Source organism: Aythya fuligula, chromosome 11 (assembly GCF_009819795.1).
Source record: "Aythya fuligula isolate bAytFul2 chromosome 11, bAytFul2.pri, whole genome shotgun sequence".
Taxonomy (NCBI): Eukaryota; Metazoa; Chordata; class Aves; order Anseriformes; family Anatidae; genus Aythya; species Aythya fuligula.
Window position 1 is genome coordinate 11078508 of NC_045569.1, and position 19944 is coordinate 11098451.

Genomic DNA, 19944 nt, shown 5'->3' on the forward strand with positions numbered 1-19944 from the left:
CTTATAGTATGTGCTGATTTACAGGGCAGGGTCTTGCACCTCTTTGCCTCATGTAGAGTACCTTGACTTGCTGCTCACACGTGCCGCTGCCTCTCTCCAAGGCTGCCTGATTTGCCACTTGTGCACAGGGCAGTCTCAGATTTACAGCCCGTGCGATGGGAAGCTACTCCATGCGGTGTAGTATGGCCTCCATGTGTTCATGACATCCAAACTTATCACGTGTGTTAGTGACGGGTCCTGGTTTCCCATGCATGTGCTGTGCAGTCCCTGTGCAGGCACAGTGCAGCGCTACTTGCTCTGTGTGTGCAAGCACTATCACTGTGACCTGACATCTGAGCACCCCAGCTAGCAATTTATGGTAAAGTCTGGGCTCTGTGCTGCACGCAATTCCTTTTTCCTTCCACACACATGGTCTGTCTGAGACATCTCTGCCCATGACCATCTGCCCTGCCCCTCTCCTAATCATGTCTTACAAGGGCTGAGGTGCAACCTTGCACCACCACCCTTGGCTGCCCTGGCTGATGGCCTGCTCTGGAAATCATGGGCTGCAAAGGTGTTAAAAGTCCTGCCAGAGGTAGTGGAGGGTGTCTGGTGGGCAGATGTCTGGCGGGTGTCATTTGACCAGAGCTTCAGGTGCCACTCAGATTGCAGCTCCAGGAACTGAAGGCTTTCCAAGAGGATGTTTGTGGGCTGTCAATGACTTCCTCTACAGACCTGTTGGCTTGGTAGAGCAAAAGGGGAAAACTGTCCTGCCAGAGATACCAGAAGTGCTTCAGAGAGCAGAGGGGACCATGCAACATCCAGCAACCCAGAGGAGACTGCTGTCACTCGAAAAAAATTGCAGAACATTCCTATCCAGGCTTACACTAAGGAAAGTGAGGAAGTTGTGACCCACAGCTACAACCTGTGACAGCCCATGAAGGAAACATGGGAGAGGCAGGATCTCCTGTCACTCGCCCTGGGAAGGTTTTCGTCCCTGGATGCGGTACTGGCAGCCAGAGGGCAACTGTTGGGGATGTTGAGGAGGGGTAGAAGCTGAGACTCCTCCAATTTGTTGTAGGAAAGGTGTTTTCTGTTTTTGTTTGTTTGTTTGTTTGTTTTCCCCAGAGGGTGCAGGATGCTAAAAAGCATCTTGCCCTGTTCTGCTGTGACTTGTAGCTGAGCTCTCAGATGCCGCATTGGAAGTAGTCCAGGTGGGATGAGGAAGGGCTGGGGAGTGCATCACCCACACAGTGAGGGCTCTTGCCCTTGCATTTGACTTCAAACCTTTCCCACAGTGCTTCCTGCACATCATTTAGCTGAGCAGGCAAGCGAGTAAGCACAAGGACGTCACCCAGCCTTCTCCCCAGCACCGACCCCAAACTGCTCCATTCAGCCAAAGGCCCTTCCCAAAGCCCATGGTTCAGGGCTGCCTCATGCTTTGCAGCTGTGGCACTGCTGGTAATTCACACTGGCAGCTGCTGCTCCTGCTATCAGTGCTGTGATAATTGTCCCCGCGGGCTGGTCCCGCTCGGGGCCATTAGCAGCAAGATCCTTCTTTTATCATCATACGTCTTGTTCTTGTCTTGGCAGCTACAGTAAATATCTGCCTGTTCCTGAGGCTGAACGCCTGTGAGGACACACGGTCAGGTCACCCTGCGGTGGGTGCTGATTTTTACATGGTTGCAGCTTTCTTGGGGTGTGAAGCAGCAGCGTACACCTGTGGGTTACTGCAGGAATGGGCTGGAGTCTCCTGCAGTGGTTCCTGGCGGTGACATCCCTGCATCGTGCCCTTGCTCCAGCTCTGCCAGCTGCTCATCTGCTCAGAGCTGGGGGGAGTGGGGCAGGCGATCCCCCCCCCGATGGCAGAGGCGATGCTGATTTCCATTTAGATAGAAGAATTTCAATCTCAGCTTGACGTCTGCCTCGCGACTCAAGGCCCAAATTTCCAATTTGCTTCCTCACACGCCGCCAGATGCTCCCTGCTGGGAACTGAAGCATGTCAGAGGCACTGGGAGCCCTGCAAAGGTGGACGGCCAGGTGTGTGAATGCGCCCAGCGATGGATACTCAGCCCCTTGGGGCAGCTATTGTCCGGGGTGAGGGGAAGCAAAACCAGCAGGTGCCTCAAGAAAAAAAAAAAAAAAAAAAAAAGGAAGAAATTGGGGCACGGTGGGGCTGCCTCACAGGGGGGTCACACTTTTGGTCGCCTCGTCTACCCCAGCCCTGCGGCTGCGCGGGCGGGGAAGCCGCGGGTTGAGGCGCTGCTGCCCCCTGGCGGCCGCGGGCGGGCGGTGCGGCGGTGCGGGCCGGGGCCAGGCGGCTGCACGGGGCCGCCATGTCGGGAGCGGCGCTGGGCAAAGCGGCGGCGGCGGCAGCGGCGGCGGCGAGGCCGAGGAGGAAGGTGCTGAGCGCGGAGGAGGCGGAGCTGTTCGAGCTGGCGCAGGCGGCGGGCAGCGGGCTGGACCCGGAGGTGTTCAAGTGAGCGGCGGGGCGGGCGGCGCGGGGCACGGCGGAGCATCCCCACCCGGTGCGGTGCTCCCCCGGGTGCGGTGCTCCCCCCGGTGCCCCGCGCTGACGGCCGCCCCGCAGGGTGCTGCTGGACCTGCTGCGCATGAACGTGGCGCCGCTCGCCGTCTTCCAGGTGCTCAAGTCCATGTGCGCCGGGCAGCGGCTGCCGGCGGCCAGCGAGAGCGGAGCCCCCGCCGCGCCGGCGCCGCTCCCCGCCGACAGCCGAGGTAAAGCAGCGGGGGAACGGGGAGCGGGGAGCGGGCAGGGGGGCGGCGGGCCCTGACCTCTCTGCGTCTCTCCCGCACAGAGCCCCCGCAGGACCCGCTCGCCTTCGCCTCCGCCCTGCGGCTGCCGCGGCCCTCCGGTGTCCGCCCGCCCGCTGCCTCCTCCTCCTCCTCCTCCTGCTGCCGCCCGCTGCCCCGCTGCCTCTCCGCGCCGCCCGCCGGCCGCGCCGCGGGCTCGGCGCCGGGGGCTCGGCCCCTCGGGCCTTCGGCAGCCCCGGGGCGCGGGGTGAGGGCCGGGCGGCAGGGCCCGAGGCTGCTGCTGGCGGCGCGGCCGGGCGGCGGGGCCGGGCCCCGGGGGCCGCCTCCAACGCGGGAGGCTCGCGGCGCCCGCTCCGTGTGAGGCGGCGGGGCCCGAGCTGCCGCAGCGCCGGGGTTTGCCCCCTGTCCGTGCTCTCTCCGGGGAGCGACCCGGAGTGGGTGTCAGGAGAAGGGGCCTGGTGTGCTAGGAAGCGCTGGGAGCAGGAGCTGTGCTGCTTCGTCTGCTCCATCCATATGTAGTAGCACCGCAGCTCGTGCTGGTTCCCGTGCCCCAAATTCATGTTTTTATTTTAGTGGGGGTGTGACATGGAATTGGGAGGCTGCGTGGAGCTGTCACCTGTAGCAGCGACTGCTTTGGAATATAATCATTCTTACTGCTCTGACCTCAGAGGTCAGCAATAAATGTAGCCCCGAAGCTGTGCCATATGCTTTCCAAGCCAGTTCTAATAAAACTTGATTCCCTCTACTTTCCTGAAGTGGCTTTTGGCTGGTAGCGTGACACATCTGTGGGTTACTTCCGAAAGGTTACTTTGAAAGGGCTAACTAAAATAAGTCTGCTGTCACTAAGCTTAAATTTGCCGTGCAGGAGAACTCTCGCTTCTTTTGAGCTTAGGAATGTAGTAAAAGGGGGCAGTGGCCAAAACAGAGTGGTTTCATGGATGTTTGGCATGGTTGACAAGAACAAAACTGTATGCTGAAAGATAGGTTTGCTTCACACCTCAGGATTGCAGTGCCTCTAACAGGGGTTTGATGGTTGCTGAGTGGGAGTGTGGAAATAGATGAGGTCAAGCTGAATTTTATTGTGTTCTGTTCTCCTTTCCTCTCAGTGTTTCAGGGTGAAAACTCCACTGTAGTTGATGAGGACATGTTGACCCGTGAAGAATTCTGTAGTAAAACTGAAAAAGAAAACTTTTGCCAGCAGCCACTGTTTTGGGAACACAGAGCGATGGAAAAAAGAAAATCTTGTCTGTCAGTGTAGGTGATGAGTAAGGCTTGAGGGCAAGTAAGGTTCTTCTCCTGTCATGATACCATACCGCAACTTGGTCTAGTCTCACTGCTGAGACTGCCTGGGTGATAGGGAGTGCTTATTCTGTACGGCAGCTGGCTGTGCTTGCAGGCCTGTGTATCTGATGGCATGTCCTACAGAGGGCGGATCCGAAAGGCAAGATTCACTTGAGTATCTTCAAGCAGTCAGTTTCAGGGTAAGATTGGTTATGCACCTTCACAGTAGCAGAGCCTGCTACTTCTAATGTGTATTTCCACATGGTAAATGGCTGCAGTTCGCCTCATTGAGCAGCTGGGGGTAGCATGGAGGCTGAGGAAGTTTACTAAAGCCTTAACCGGAATTTGGGTGTGCAGGTAATGTCCTGGACTCCCAGGACCTGATGGTTCCTCTTTCTTGCTGAAAGAGGTGTTCTTGATTAAAAGTTTCCCGGTGAGGGGTTGTGAGTGGCAAAGAGAACAGACTCGCGTATGAGATTTTTAGAGATGCACAGAGGAAAAAGGAGACACCTGGCTATTTTTCTTGAGCAAAGTGAGAGGGGCATGGGGCTTGAATATTTAAGAAAGCGGCAGCTTGCCACATTGAGAGGAAATGTCTCAAAATAAGAGAGTAGCAATTCTGAACAAACGATGCTTTAAATCCTGCTCTCTTGTTCTCGTTTGGTGCTTCAGGTGTGGTGGGCCCTGCAAACTATGAAGGAACTTTGGGTGATGTGTTTGTTCCTGTTTGTCTGTTAATCTGGAGTAGCTTTTCTTCTCTCATAATGCTGTTTACATAGTACTTTCCATAAAAACATGAGCAAAACAACCAGTTTCTTCTAATACTGGGCCACTGCCACAAGCTACTTCTAGCTAGTTGTAGGCCAGCTCCAGTTTGAAATGGTTAGGTGGTGACTCTTCTCTTAACAAGCATTAAATTCCTCAAGAGGAAGTCAGAAACCCTATGGTATAATTGATCTGCCCTCAGCAGTTGCCTCCTACCACTAGAGGTAGTGCAAACATGTTAAAGAGCCTGAGTTTCTAGGACTTAACATCAGTCTTGGGGTCTTAAATCAGTTTTCCCTTCATCAATCCAGGATGTTCATTCTGCATCTTTAAGCAGAGCGTCTCCTGGTCCAAGACATGCCCAAGCCTGACTGCATTCTTGCCTCAGGCCCCCGGTGCTGCCAGTCCTTGGGCTTTTGTATATCTTATTGCTGCTTTATTTCACATTTCTGCTTTATTTCACGAGTCTAACACAGGTCTTCAGGGCTACATAATACACCGATCACTGGATCAGAGTGGCTTACTGAGACAGGAAGATCACTCCCATTAAGCCACAATTTTAATGTTCGCCCAGGTACCTGCAGAGTGTATCAGTCCAATGCTGGCCTTGGATTTTCACTGAGCTGGTGCTTAGTACTGGTGGTAGAGATGAGCTTTGGCCTCCTCTCACAACACATTCATCCCTGGCCCGATGCTGATGGGCAGTGCTGTGCTTCTTTGCCAGAAGGTTTGGTCTTCCCAGTTGTCAGGTGTGGTTTTTATTTATTATTATTTTTTAAAATTTCTGGAAGGTTTTGCTGCATTAGGGCTCATAGCGGTCACTAACTTTGAAGATTTCTCTTTTTAGTTTGTCAGCTCAAGTGACTTTGTCATCACCCACTACCTCCTGATGTTGAACAGTGGCTAATGTCCTTGTGAATAAATTCACCGCTGAAAGCTAGATCTCTGGACATTCTTTGGGCAGAACTTTACATCTGATAGTGTTTTATCACAATCTTAGTCCTGCATCCTCACTTCTGTGAGTATAAGAAGTGCCAGTGAGATCTCATTAACATTGAGAAGAGCGTGTGTTTTTTTTTTCCTAGACCTCCTTGTGAGGGTTTACTTCTGTCCCCTCTCACATGGGAGATGTTTGTGCTTGCTGTGACTCAGTCAAGGAGGGGCTTTGTTAGTGGAATGCCTAGCCTGACTGAAGATGGTCCTCAAGTGCAAGCTAACAGTCTTGTGCCACCGTAACTGCAGTTTTGTACAACTCTGCCTATCTTAGGTCTGATACCACAGTGCAGTGTAGACACCTGGAGCAATGTGCATGGAGTGCTGGAGGAAGATGTGTGGGGTTCTTGGTTGAAGGTCATGAAAACAGATTTCCAGAGAGAGGTCTCAGTTTGTGGGAGCTGGTAATGCAGTAAAGCAGAACAGGACCATAAGTGCCAGCCTTGTTTGTGTTTCCCTTGACCACACCAAGCTGTATTAGGGTTCGAACTATCTGCATGTCAAGGCAGCAGCTCTTAGGAGAAAGTGTGTTGCTGACATACAAATCCCATTAAAATCAATGTGTCTTCAGGCTAATTTTCTCTCCTTAAATTGGAGAAGCAAATAGTTAGCTCAAACTGAAGAGGAGGAGGAATCAGGCTTACTCATTCATTGAACTCTCTGATTCTGAACACAGTCCATCATCAGTTCAGGAGTTGGGGTAAGTGTTAACAGGGTGACTGGGGGTATCCTCTGGGCTGCATCCATTCTGCAGGGGTTTTTGGTTTGCCTTGCCTTCTTTCCCTTTAGGAGCTGCCATGGGGAAGGGGAACCAAAGCTGTATCTGCTGTTGGCCCTGCCATCTCTTGTTGGAAGATGCTGCTTATTTTTGAGAAGAGGATGGCGTGGCTTCTGCGCAGGACAAGGCGTTTGGAGATGGGAGATGCCCCCTCTGCATAGCTGGGACTTGCCTGCTGACGCAGCCAGAGCTCCTTGTGCTGATGCAGAGAGCAGCAATTGTTGTACACAAGCTTGCCAAGCTGCTTTGCACAGCGTCGTTCAGCTCTGCATATCTGCTCTTTCTCCTGTGCTTCCTTCTTTGTCAGAAGACAGACAAGTGGCTGAAGTAATCCAGGTCTCACTAAACATTAGCTGAGTCTGCTTTCTTCAAGTTTCATCAGTAACAGTGAGATATCGGCGTAAGCTTCTCAGCTCATCGTGATGCAGGGAGGTTTTTTAAATCAGTTAAAAAAAGGCTGTTACCCTGATAAGCACTGCTGGGGGTAGGGGTAAGAAAGCACATCACTTTCCTCTCCTCACCCCTGTAGTTATTTCAGCTTCTTATACAGCGAAAGCTCTTAAGCAGCAGGGAATCATAGAAATGACTTTATATTGTGTTTTCCGTAGAATATAGCAGTGGCGCTCTGCACAGAGTTGTTTGTTGGTAACAACTCATAACTGCCTCAGAATTACTGTCTGACTATTCGACCAGCCATCTGGCATGCTTAGCTAGAGACAGCTTCATGCAAGCTGCATTCCAAAGTGGTTGTCGCGATAATTGATTTGGGAGAGGAAGAGCTTATTTTAAAAGGAAGGGGTGTTCTTTGGGCAATTTCTTCCCATAAATGCAAGGGAGAGTTGTGCACGCCCATTAGGACAGTGGTGTTGGGTTTAGTTTAGACTAGGCATTTGTATAATTTGCTGTTGTGCACTTAAATATGGCTTCATGTATTGGTTCCATGCTTGCTTTTCCTGTCAGCCCACCTCACCCTCGAGCCACTGGTGATTTGTGTGCAGTTTTCTACCCCTCTATTACCATACATTTGCCAATGCCCTGCTCTTTTTTTTTTTTTTTCCTAGACAAGTCAATGTTCTTTGACAGTCCTCCTCTTTTCACTTCCAATATCTTTTCCACATTTTCTCACTCTCCAGCCCAAATGCCTTGTGTGAAGTTCCTTTCCAGGGCTTTGCCCCAACTAATTTTTTGTACCAAATGATTTGTTAACATAAGCTTGCTTTTCATTGTGCTCTCGCCTGGTTTATGGATTTTTGCATGGCACTAGTGCAATCTCCTAGTCTGCGCAGGAGATAGAGTGCTTTCCTGATTAACAAGTGATTAAGAAACTTCTCAGCTTTTTGCTTCTTGGCTGGTTAAAAAATGTAGTTCCTATTCTCTACAAGGGAGCTACCAAATCTTCGCATGACCAAAATGCAGATGATAGTGGTTATCCTTAGTTGCAGAAACAGAACACACAGCTTTTATTTTCTTTTCCTTGTCCTGCAAGTAACTTACAGAAAGTCTAGGCTGTTGGCTGCAACACTCTAAACCTGATGTAGACCTAGTCTTGAAACGATAGGTGGCTTTGTTACGTAGAGCAAAATATTTTTGTGGAAATAACGTGCTCTCAAAACTGAAGTGTAGACTTTATATTTCTCATTCTATTGAATCTTGTGGGTGGGAAAAATCTGTTCTGGATGCTGCAACTCAGCATCCAGTACTGAGTAATGAAGTTGAATACCTAACCTGATTCAAGTGAACAGGCATGTTAGAGAAGAGAGGCTCTAAGTTCTGTGCAGGTGATATGGGGGCCTGTGTAGGTTGCAGATTATTTTGTGTTCTCTTCTTTCTACACATTCTCGTTTGTAAGGTAAGTGTGGAACCGTGTGCTTTCACATGTAGGTGTGAAAGAGAGAAAGCATGTGTTCAAATAATGATCCACTGCTCCATTTGCCTTAATGCATACCTAAGGTCTTAGAAAATGACTTTTCTGCATTTGAAAACTTATTTTTCCTCTTCCTCTGTTTCAGAACTAGTTGGATGGATTTGTTGAAGCACCTTTTGCCAGTTGTACCTGGCCTCCTGACTGTGTTTCCTCAGGGAGGCTGCTTTAGCTGGGGTGATGTTTTAGCCAGCGTGCCTCGTTGTGTACGAGCTGTTACAAATACCTCGACAGCTTTGGAGGCCTAGAGAACCTGCCAGTTTGTGTGGTGAAGGACTGAGAATGAGAGCCATAAGTGCTTTGAAGAGTGAGGTCTAGCTGCGGCTGAGATTTTATTTCAAATTTCATCACTTCCTAATCGTGAAAAAAGTCCCATCACTGTGCCAGCCACCAGTGGGTGGGCAAAAGTTTAGTCCTTCTGGTAACCACGTCATGATTGCAAGATTCCAATCTTACAAGCTGTTCTTTTCATCCAGACTTGAGTCTTTGTTCATCCTGGAAGGCCAGCTGGCTTACTGTGCCTAATGTAAGCCCTACTGAGAGACAGAAACAGGATTGTGGAGAATTTAAATCTACTCTAGCCCATAGTCGTTGCCCATACGCTGTAAAGAAGGTGCTAGAGGTTGTTGCAGCCCTGACATGCTAATCCTCCTGGACTGCATTACAAATAAAGGTACTCACAGCAGCAGCTGATGGCTTCTCCTTTTTCATGCCAGAGGGAAGAAATTTTGCAGTTCCTGTTACTGCTCAGAAGTGGGAAAGGACCCCCTGAGGAAGGCAGAAGATTGAGGAGAGAGTAGGCTGCAAGAGAAGACCTTTATATTTCTAATTCTGAAAGCGTATTTGGGGTTCCTTTCCTAAGTTTGTTTGGTCTTTGCTTGCCTTGTGCTATAATCAAAGATAGTATTTCTTCTCTCTGCCTCTTAAAACTGTCTCTTTCTGCCCTGCAGGCTCCTCTCTTGGTATCTGGTAAAGGTTTGGAGTGGTGGTGGTCTCCTAGAGGTAGCTGTAGCATTTTTTACTGCATTTTTGTTAGAGGTGTTTGGTATTAATGTGTTCAGTGAGCAGCCTATGCACAACTTGCACTGGCACTAGCAGTCAGAGGTAGGCAATGCACAAACATCCATTCCTCTCAAACTATGTAAGGTTCTTGAGGAGGTGCAGATGTAACCGCTGCTTCTGGGGTCATCTTTGGGCAGAGAGAAATCCCTCTTTTGACTTGACTCTTGCATCTGTAACTGCTTGGGCTACAGTTGTTCTGGGACAGCCAGACACCTACAAGACCAGGGCATCTTGTGTCAGCGAGGTAAATAGCAGTGGAATCCTTTTGCTAGTCCATACTGCTTGAATTGCAGAGGGTAAACTTCTTGTGCTTTGCACTGGTGGACCCTTATATTCCTGATAGTGGAAGTTCACAAACCATGTATGTTGCTGCACACTTGATGAGCTGCTCTTGTCCAGTGCGCAGGTCTAGAGATGATGCTTCCAAAAATACAGGTGACTTTTATGGTGTTGGAAGTAACTGGTTTGTTTTAGTGTGATTTCAAGGCTATGAGGATGGAGGGCATGTTTTATCTGAGCATAGCTTTTCTTTACAGAGTGAATCTTTCTCCCCAAGTCATTTCAGCTAGGTCAGAAGATCAAGGACCTGACTCCTGGTAGCACGTAATGGTACAGTTGTCTGTATGTGCACATGGTTAGAGCTATCGTACACAGGCTGGGAACCTGCACTCTCAGTTGATATATGCATGTGAGGAAGAGGAGAACACCCATATAGAGACGTACTGGACTGCTAAAAGCATCATGGTGAACTCTAATGCTTTGTTTGAGATGTTAAGAGACTTTTCTCTTAAATACTGTGAGATCATGTATTGCCTTTGTGCAATTTGTTTGTTTTCATAGACAATACTTGCATTAGTAAAACTGCTGAAGTGCTTACAAGCTTGAGCTTTACAAAGAAAATCTGCAAGGCTGGTTGGCTGGCTTGGGCTGATGACTTGGCAGATCACTAGCGTGGTTTACAATAATAGGTTATTTTTTTTTTTTAAGAACACCTGATTTGGCTGGGATAAGTGAATGTATTTCTTTTTCTAACCTAGTTTGTCAAATTTTACAGATGTGAAGGGGCTACATACTCTTACCTAGAAGTTCACAGGTTGTCCTTCCAGTACTGTGAGGCATGAATTTGTAGTATTGATGGGAGTGCTGTTTTCAGACAGTTACTCCAAGGAGAGACAGGTCAGTTTGGTAAGTAAAACAGACACATCTCCAGTGTGTGCCCTGTTGGCAGCACAGATCCAAGGTGATCCAGATGGCCATGGAGACTCTCGTGTGAGGAGTAGCTATTGGCATTCTGCAGTTTGCTCTGTCGTGATTACTAAGATGTCGCTCTCCATTTTAATTGCATGCGTGTAATTATAGGTACTCAGGGAAAAACAGCTCACTGGATTTCTTGTGTTTTGTTTGCTCCTTACTATGTTCGTGTTTAGCAGTGCTTCTTGGTGCTTGCTATCTTTAATAAAAACCGTGACTATCTTGAGCCCTTCTACATAATTTCTTTGTTCTTTATTTTTTCTTTCCTAATGCAAATATTACTTCTCATCTGAAGTAATTCTCTCTGCCAGGAAGCATCAGTCTTCCTCACTTTTCCCTTGCAGTCACTTGTTTGCAGCACATCTTAGTCTGTCAGTCTTTCTCCTGTGGCTGAATCTGGCAGGGTGGACTGTATGCCCCTTGCTTCATTCAACTTGTACCTTTCTACCCATTGTCGTCTCTGCTGTCATATTGCACTGTAGAGATGGTCAGTTGCACCTACAGAAGGGCAGCTCTGTTATCTTCTGAACCCGGTAAGAAAATCTGAGAGTAACTGATTTTGTGTAGGCGTCTGAATTCCTGGATACTCCAGAAAATGACAGGAAACCCAAACTTGCCCGTCAAATCACAAGTGAGGTTTTCTGATCCGACACTGACTGCAGGCTTTAGAAAGAGGTGGGCAGTGGCACATCAGTTCACTTATCCCAGCCTGGAGGTGTTACGTGCTCTTCATGTTTTTGAATTGCTGTTTGCAGTGCCAAATTCCTGTGCCAAATGAAAGCAGGTATTTAAAGAACAAAGTGGCTGGTTACTTTGTATGTTAAAACTAATAATGCTCCTACTGCAACTTATTTTGTTCTTGTGGCCCTGATTTCACAAACTTGCTTTCTGTGTTGGATGCTGGATACACTTGCGACATCTAATACAATTTTGCCTTTAGCATGATTTCTTAAACACTTGCAGCTTAAATGCTGTATGGGTGACACAGGACTGACTCTAATGTATGTATTTCATTCATTCAGGGAGAAATAAAACCAGTTCTGCTGTCAGTGGGACCCAGGTGATAGCAGAAAGGAGCAGCAGGGAAGGATCTGCCCAGAGGATGCCTCGGCAACCAAGTGCAAGCCGGCTGCAGAAATCAGGAGCACCTGGAAAGAGCAGTGGAGGCAACAGTAACTAGGACCTTGGCACTGATGTATTTTGATGCTTGAAGATGTATAAAAATTGTGTTGTGTGTATTAATCATTACAAACACGATTTGTAACACATGGAACGTGGTGTTGTTTCTTATTTCCAAAAATTCTGCTGGCAACTGCTGTGGTTTGACCCAGCAGGCAGCACAGCGCTACACAGCCATTTGCTCACCCTTCTCCCACCTGCATTGGGATGGGGGGAGAGAATAAGGGGCGGGGGGGGTAGTAAAAATCTTGTGGTTGAAATAAAGACAGTTTAATAGGACAGAAAATAAATAAATAATATGTACAAAACAAGTGCTGCATGATATGGTTGTTCACCACGCACTTACCAATCAGTACCCATCAGTACCAATCAGTACCCATGTTTGGCTGATTTAAGAGATGAGAATTAAGTACTGAGCTAGGTCATATGTTGTCAAAGGAAGAGCCTTACAATGATTGTAGCTTGCACTGGAAACCTCACTGTCCGATGGGGGTATGTATGTTCTTGTTCTTTAACTGATTCACTCCAATTCACTCCATGTGCATGCTCAGGTGAGTTTTAGCATCTTAATCTAAAAAGCACTTTGACCCCTCATGTAGTGTAATCACGTAACATTTAGTTTCTCTAATAACAGTAAAGTGATTTTTTAAAGTTACAGAACCCTTTGCCTAATGAGCCAGGTTAAATGAGGGCATTGTGCTAGACAAAGGGAGAGAATAGCTTCATCACTTTACAGTAAGATACATGCAAGTAGCTAAAACAGGTAAGTGGATTTGTTAGTGTTAAGTGTTGTCATTCATCATTCCAGGGCCTATCCAGGCAGTTGGTGTACTTGCTATGGCCTAAGTAGCTCGGTAGCTGTTAGTGAAATCCATTTGCCTAATTAGGAGAAAGTGCCTCCATTCTTGGTGGGGGATGGATAACATTTCCAAGAGCCATGGAGATCTCATGAATGTTTTGGAGTATCTGTCAGTCCAGCACAGTTAAGGGGTTTTGCTAGTGTTGGTATGTGTGAAAAACCCTGTTGGAGAAGTAGCTGTGGAAGTCATGAGTCTGCAACCCATCTGTGGAGATCAGAACTTTTCAAGGGTAGGAGTTAGAAATGGGAGTGAATTAGTTAATATCTTGCAGTAATACGTTTTGAAGGACACCCAAGTGAGAGTTTATGAGCTTTTTCATCACTGGCAAGGTCTGGGTATTTCCTGCTGTGATCTTGCAAGAAAGTTCACCTATTCCCACCCTCACACCCCCAAGAAAAAACATCTGAAACAACCACGCTGCCTAGTAGAGGCAAATGCATTAGTTATCCTAGTTGAATTTGCTGGTAAAAGAGAGCAGATGAAGGGCTGCTTTTTCCCTGGAATATGAGTGAGCAGGCTTGAGATGTGACTCAAGCTCTGTGAAGTACGTTGACCACCTTTGAGAATAAACAGTACCTAACAACAGCGGTTTTGCCTACATGGTCACTGCTTCCTCTCTCTTTAGTTCCATGTCTGCATTTTTTCTATTTATCCTGCTGCAGCTCAGGGTACCTCCTGTGTTGTTCCTACCCACCTGCTTCCAGGCTTCTACAACATCCTCCTACTGCATTCTCCTCAGTCTTGTGGATCATCACTTTTCCTTTCCTGATGTCCATTTTTCCCAAGTAGACTCTCCTGTTCTCCTTTCCATGCTATCAAGCTGAATAAAGAGTGCAGTGCATTTCTTTATATCCTGTTTCTTCAAATCTTTTGCAAAGGTGAGGCACAGTGACTCCTTGCTGTGGGGGACAGCTTGACCTGTTGTCTGGGGGAGTGTGCTGCTTGCTGGAGACCCAGACCTGGGGTGTTTTGGAGGAACTACTAAAGTTCACCCAACCCTATTGACTTAGGAAGGGAAATTTGTCCAGAGGCCAGTTATATATAATAAGAAGCACTGCAGTTGCCTAGGTCTTACCTCCAGTGCAGCAGGCTGTGACGATGACATGGTGATGGTGATCATATATTTTTCAGTCACCATTGCTTTTTTCCATTTTGACAGTATTCAGTACTTAATCAGGTGTATGTGTTACGCACTGATTAGTCACTGAGTTTCTGTGCAAAGTGTTTCTTGGCATTTTTCCACTGCCTGTATGAGCGCTGTTGGCTTTAGTATGCAGTGAATGTTGTCTTTTTCAAATATGAGTGAAAACCTTCAGACGAAGGATAGTGAGAGACCTGAGTGAAAATGAGGGACAGAGTTCTCCCAGGGAATGTAAGGACATCCTCAAAGGCTGAAAAGAACAAGGAAGAATTCATATGGAGAAAAAAAAAAAAAAAAAAAAAAAAAACAGGACTTATCAATCCCTATATAAAGGACTGGGGAAAAGGTTTTTATCATGGAGCAGAGTGGCGCAGCGGAAGCGTGCTGGGCCCATAACCCAGAGGTCGATGGATCGAAACCATCCCCTGCTAATGCCTTTTTTTCCCTTTGTTTCCTTATTAGATTTTTTCTTTCATTATTATACGATTTTTTTCTGTTGAGTGGTGGATTTGTGTGTGTGTGTTTTTCTTTTATTTATGTATTTATGTATCTAGAACTGTCACCCTGAGCTGCTTTCCCCATGCGCCCTGGGTTGCACGGTGCTGGCCCTTCCAGTGCGTTCTCTATCTCTGTCAGCTGCCGGCCGAGGGCAGACGAGACCGGGAGAGGAAGAAGGAACAGAAAAGAAAGAAATAAAATCAACCTCTGGCCCGTACGGGGATCGAACCCGCGACCTTGGCGTTATTAGCACCACGCTCTAACCAACTGAGCTAACCGGCCCTGTCGGGATGGGGTTCTTTAGGCGCCGCTTTCAGGCCTTTTCCAGGCGCTGCCCCTATACGGGATGCTCCTGGCTGGGCTGCAGCCACTTCTGTCGTCCGGGCAATTAAAAGAAGGAAACAAAATGTATAGCAGAGGATGGTTTCGATCCATCGACCTCTGGGTTATGGGCCCAGCACGCTTCCGCTGCGCCACTCTGCTCCCATAGCACTGTAAGGTGTAGTTGCACCTCCACCTTCCTGTGGTAGCTGCTGCTCTCACGGCACAGCCCAGGGGGCTCTGCCAGGGGCAGGGATACATTCCACTAAACCGGGTTGCTCAAAGTTGCTCACAAATTTTGGTTTTGCAGAAATAGCAGTTTGAAGAGTTACCTGTTTAGTTGCTTTTGGAAAAACAACAACAACAACCTTCCACCCTCCCCCCCCCCCAAAAAAAAAACAAAACACCACACACATACAAAGAGAACAATAAACCTGGATTACTCAGCACATCACACACCTTGTATCCACCTTAAAGCACCTCAGTGTGTTCACAACAGCTCCATGTGTGCAGAAGGAAGACACCTCAACAGTGCTGCAGTTTGGCTCCTCATCCTGAAGGAGAAGCTGGGACTGTTGCCCACATGGCTCCCCTGGTATGAAGCCTGTTTGGCCTTGTGGTGGGTTTTTGGAAAAAAAAAAAAAAAAAAAAAAAAAAAAAAAAAAGCTCCCTCCTTCCCTGCTCTCACAGATCACTTCCAATGTGTGCAAGGAAGTGGGGGGGACCTTGTGAGGGGTTAATGTTATACAACATCTGTGGTATGACAGACACAAAAGTTGCCGACCTTATCAAGATGATCTATGCTTCAGGCATCTTGTGAAATTTCACAGCTGAACTTGGTTGCTAGCATCGGGTCAGTGGGGTAACAGACCTTTTTCTGGAGCCAAAGATAGACCCTTCACAAGCCACATCTACGTCCTTTTAATGTAATTTCTCCTCTCCCAGTCCACCCCCTCCCCATACACCCATGCCAGTTCCATATCTAAAACTCATTTCTCCCCAAATGTCCCTGCTCAAACATGTGGCTGTTCAGCACAAAGAAGTACAGAATCATAGAACTCTTTGGGTGGGAAGGGACCTTTAAAGATCATCTAGTCCATCCCTCTGCCATTGGCAGGGACATGTTTCCCTACATCAGGCTGCCCAAAGCCCCATCCAACCTGGTCTTGAATGCTTCCAGGGATGGGTCATCTACCTGGACAACCTATTGTGCCTCACCACCCTCTGAGTGAAGAATTTCTTCCTAACATCTGATCTAAATCTACCCCCTTTTAGCTTAATAATTCTTATCCCTTGTTCTATCACTACATGCCCTTGTAAAAAGTCTCTCCCCATCTTTCTTACAGCCCCCCTTTAAGTATTGAATAGTCTCCCCAGAGCCTTCTCTTCTCCGAGTTGAACAACCCCAACTCTCTCAGCCTTTTTTTTTTTTTTTTTCAGGAGAGGAGCCCCATCCTCCTGATCATTTTTGTGGCCTTTCTCTGGACCTGCTTGAACAGGTTCATGTCTTTCTTGTGCTGGGGACCCCAGGGCTGAGCGCAGTACTCCAGGTGGGGTGTCACAAGAGCAGACCAATAAGGGAGAATCACCTCCTTTGACCCTCTGGCCATGCTTGTTTTTATGCAGCCCAGGATACCATTGGCTTTTTGCTAGTATGCTCTCAATCCATTCATCTTTCAGTCTGTACTGATGTTTGGGATTGCCTAACCCAGGTGTATCACCTTGCACTTTGACTTGTTAAACTTGTTGAGGTTCACAGGGGCCCACTTCTCAAGCCTGTCCAGGTCCCTCTGGATGGCCTCCCTTCCTTCTACCATGTCAACTGCAACACTAATTTTGTTGTTTGCAAACATGCTGAGGGGTGCACTTGATCCCATTGTCTATGTCACTAATAATGATATTAAACAGCACAAGACCCAGTACAGATCTCTGAGGAACACCATTCATCACTGACCTCCACTTGGACACAAAGCCATTGACCACAACTCTCTGGAAGCGGCCATCCAGCCAGTTTCTTATCCACCAAATGGTCCACCCTTCAAATCTGTATCTCTCAAATTCAGAGAAAATAATGTTTTGTAGGACACATCCTGATGCCTGCTTACCTATGCAGACACCTCAATAGATAATGTCTGTTCTCCTAAGCTTGCTTGCTCTCTTTGGGCATTTCCTAATACTCCTTCTGCTCCTTTACCCTCAGACTGTTGAGTCCAGGCAACATGGAAACAAGGATACAGAGAAGAGGTATGAACTCACATTTGCAACCCACGTGTCCACTGTCAGCAGTCCTTCAACCCTCTGCAGTGCCTTCCCAATGGCAGGACCTGATGCCAGAGCTGTTAAAGCCCTTGTGGGAGATGGTGTCTTAAAGGCCCACAGGAAACCACAATTCTTGCCTCAAGTGCAAGTTCTAAGCCATGGTGAGGCCCTGTCCAGTGTATCTTCCACCAAGCACTTTGCCAGGGTGTTCCTCCAATATTTTGACACACAGGCAAGTCATCTGCAGGCACCCTTGCATCTACAGCCTTGTCCCTCCCATTGCACAGCCTAACAGCACAGGGAAGTCCTCCTTCTCAAGGGGTCCCTTTTAAGACAAGTCTTCCTGGAGGTGCCTCTGCTTTATCACTCCACTGCTGCACCCCAAAATGCTGTTTTCCTTCATAACCATATTCCCACACTGCACGGATGGGGCTGGAGTTGCACCATCATTTGCTCTCTGATATGGTTGTGAGCTGTTCTGGAGTAATTCTCCCTGGCATTGGTTTGCAACTCTGTGACATAGCAATACTCATTTCTGATTGCCTGTGGGGATCACCACGGTGATTTTCAAAAGCCATCTGGAGGTCCTGGGCAAGCAGTTACAGGTGACCCTGCTTAAGCAGGTGGGTTGAATCAGATGACCTTAAGAGGTCCCTTCCAACCTCAGCCACTGAGTGATTCTAAGATCTCATGCAGCAGGATCCCTAACCACCTCCCATGCAGTCAGAGAAATACCACAGTTTGTGTTATCCTCCCCCCAACTCCCCAGAGGGCTATAGGGCCACGGACACTGGATTCAGTTTCTTGATACTCTTCTGGAGTAATAGCTGGAGTCCTTTTGGGTTACACCACAGTGCTTAAATATTCCTTAACTATGCTGCAATATAGGCATGATCTGAAACCTCCTTGGCTGCCTGAAATCCACAGGGTTATCTGCTCCACTAGTCTGGCAGATATATCACAGATTTATGGGAAAGTCACACTGTTTTGCACTAGAAGCAAAACAGGATGATGTAGGACTTTTATAGCACTGCTAGATATTTGTCTTCAAGCAACCAAATCAAGTTTCTTTCAGCTGTTCAACCAAATTACCCCTTAAATGCTGATGACTGTGCTGATTAGATTGTCATTGACTTTGATGGGGGTGTGGGTGTTGACTTACCTATAGATATTTACGGTCAAATATCATAATCTTGATCTGAATCCCAGCCATATATCCAGTCATCTGAATCTCTCTATTTCATTTTTACTCTCTGTTGGAATGAAATTATGTCCATGGGACAAGCAATCTTTTGGCATATTCTTCCTAAAAACATGCAATTTTGTTTTCTGACTTTGATGGTACTATGCTACCCATTAGTTTTATGTATCTTGGAGTCATGTGTTCTTATGACAGTGATTTATTTTATACATACTTTAAACTGAACAGTGTGTAGAAAAAGGGCAATAGACCTAAACATACTGTAATTAATATTCTGAATTTATGGCTTATTTCTGTAGTCTCTGTAATGTTTTGAACAGTTACGTTAAACATAGCATTTATTCAGTACATAGAGAATGTACATTTCCTAATTATAAAAAAAAAAAAAAAAAAAAAAAAAAAAAAAAAAAAGATAAAATGTCCAAACTCCTTATAGACTTTGAGGAAAACATTAATTCTTTGATTTTATTCTTTCAAGTGCAAACAATTTTTAGAAAATAAGCGCGTCTATCTGGGCAGATTCATCTTGCTGAACTGTCTCTTTCCAAACGTCTTCCTCAGAGCATGCTTTACCTCTTTGTTTCGTAAGCTGTAGATGATTGGGTTCAGCATAGGAGTTACTACTGTGTAAGAAAGAGCCACCAGTTTCCTGCTCTTTACCAAGAGTCTGGACTTTGGCTTTAAATGTATCAAGCCAGTTGTGCAGTAGAACAGTGTCACCACCACCAGGTGAGCAATGCAGGTGAAGAAAGCCTTGCGCCTTCCTTCAGAAGATGGCATTTGGAGGATGGCGTGGATTATCTGGATGTAAGACGCTGCTATCAAGACAAATGGGATCAAAACAATTAAAACAGTGGCAATGAACACAAGAAGCTCGAATAAGTATGTGTCTGAACAGACCAGATCTAGAACAGGAGCAATATCGCAAAAGAAATGCTTAATCTCCTTTGAGCCACAAAAGGGGTAGCTAAATAGCCAGCCAGTGAGTCCCACAGAAAGTGGAATACCAGCAATCCAGCATGCTATGACCATATGAAGACACACTCTCCTGTTCATTGTGGTGGTGTAGTGCAAGGGATGGCATATAGCCACATATCGATCATATGCCATGGCACCTAAGAGGAAACACTCAGAAGTGACAAAGAATATGACAAAGTAAAGTTGCAGGGCACAAGCAGAAAAGGAGATGACCTTTCTCTCCAACAGCAAATCCACAAGCATCTTGGGTACTATGTTTAATGTAAAGCAAATTTCAATTAAAGCCAAGTTTTTGAGAAAATAGTACATGGGAGTATGCAAGGCAGGGTCAGTGGTTGCAACTAAAATGATGAGAAAGTTCCCTGTCATTGTGATTAGGAACATCAGGAGGATTCCCTCAAAGAGGAAGACCTGAAGAGTGGCAAGCTGCGAGAACCCCTGCAAGGTGAAGTATGTCTGGTTTTTGAGACCCAGTTCTTCGTCTGCTTCCATGTGAAAGAACAACCCAGCCTGTATCAGCCAATAAAAAAGACATGAAGAAGAAAAATCTTTATAGGGATGAAGATAAAATAGTGAGTGTGTCTGAAACCTGTTCCATAAACTAAGTGGGATGAACAAATATAGATGGGCATATAACATTTTGAGAAGCACTCTAAAAAAAGTAAAATATCATAAAAGTAAGGTAATAAGAAAAACAGTGAGCTT

General features: G+C 47.0%; 2 protein-coding genes and 3 non-coding genes across 5 annotated transcripts; 2 read left to right on the forward strand and 3 right to left on the reverse strand.

Moving 5' to 3' along the window:
• The first annotated feature begins 2309 nt into the window (after positions 1 to 2309).
• Positions 2310 to 12075, forward strand: LOC116493443 (mitotic-spindle organizing protein 2B-like). Its single transcript, XM_032194853.1, has 3 exons — positions 2310 to 2458; positions 2570 to 2715; positions 11825 to 12075. Exons 1-3 carry the CDS (start codon positions 2316 to 2318, stop codon positions 11980 to 11982), a joined length of 447 nt encoding a protein of 148 aa, XP_032050744.1. The 5' UTR covers positions 2310 to 2315; the 3' UTR covers positions 11983 to 12075.
• A 2266-nt stretch (positions 12076 to 14341) lies between these two features.
• TRNAM-CAU lies at positions 14342 to 14413 on the forward strand. The gene has a single exon. It is a non-coding gene; the product is annotated as a tRNA-Met (tRNA).
• Positions 14414 to 14688: 275 nt separating this feature from the next.
• On the reverse strand, positions 14689 to 14762 carry TRNAI-AAU. Its single transcript has one exon. It is a non-coding gene; the product is annotated as a tRNA-Ile (tRNA).
• A 129-nt stretch (positions 14763 to 14891) lies between these two features.
• TRNAM-CAU lies at positions 14892 to 14963 on the reverse strand. The gene has a single exon. It is a non-coding gene; the product is annotated as a tRNA-Met (tRNA).
• Positions 14964 to 18768: 3805 nt separating this feature from the next.
• On the reverse strand, positions 18769 to 19731 carry LOC116493519 (olfactory receptor 10A7-like). The gene has a single exon (XM_032194981.1). The coding sequence runs from the start codon at positions 19729 to 19731 to the stop codon at positions 18769 to 18771; it is 963 nt and encodes a 320-aa protein (XP_032050872.1).
• Between the last annotated feature and the right edge of the window lie 213 nt (positions 19732 to 19944).

Excerpts from the sequence above, each read along its gene's own strand:
- LOC116493443 (XM_032194853.1), top strand. The coding sequence starts at position 2,316 with ATGTCGGGAGCGGCGCTGGGCAAAGCGGCGGCGGCGGCAGCGGCGGCG. Across the intron at positions 2,459-2,569 it reads CTGGACCCGGAGGTGTTCAA|GGTGCTGCTGGACCTGCTGC; the intron begins GTGAGCGGCGGG and ends GCCGCCCCGCAG. Across the intron at positions 2,716-11,824 it reads GCTCCCCGCCGACAGCCGAG|GGAGAAATAAAACCAGTTCT; the intron begins GTAAAGCAGCGG and ends TCATTCATTCAG.
- LOC116493519 (XM_032194981.1), bottom strand. The coding sequence starts at position 19,731 with ATGGAAGCAGACGAAGAACTGGGTCTCAAAAACCAGACATACTTCACC.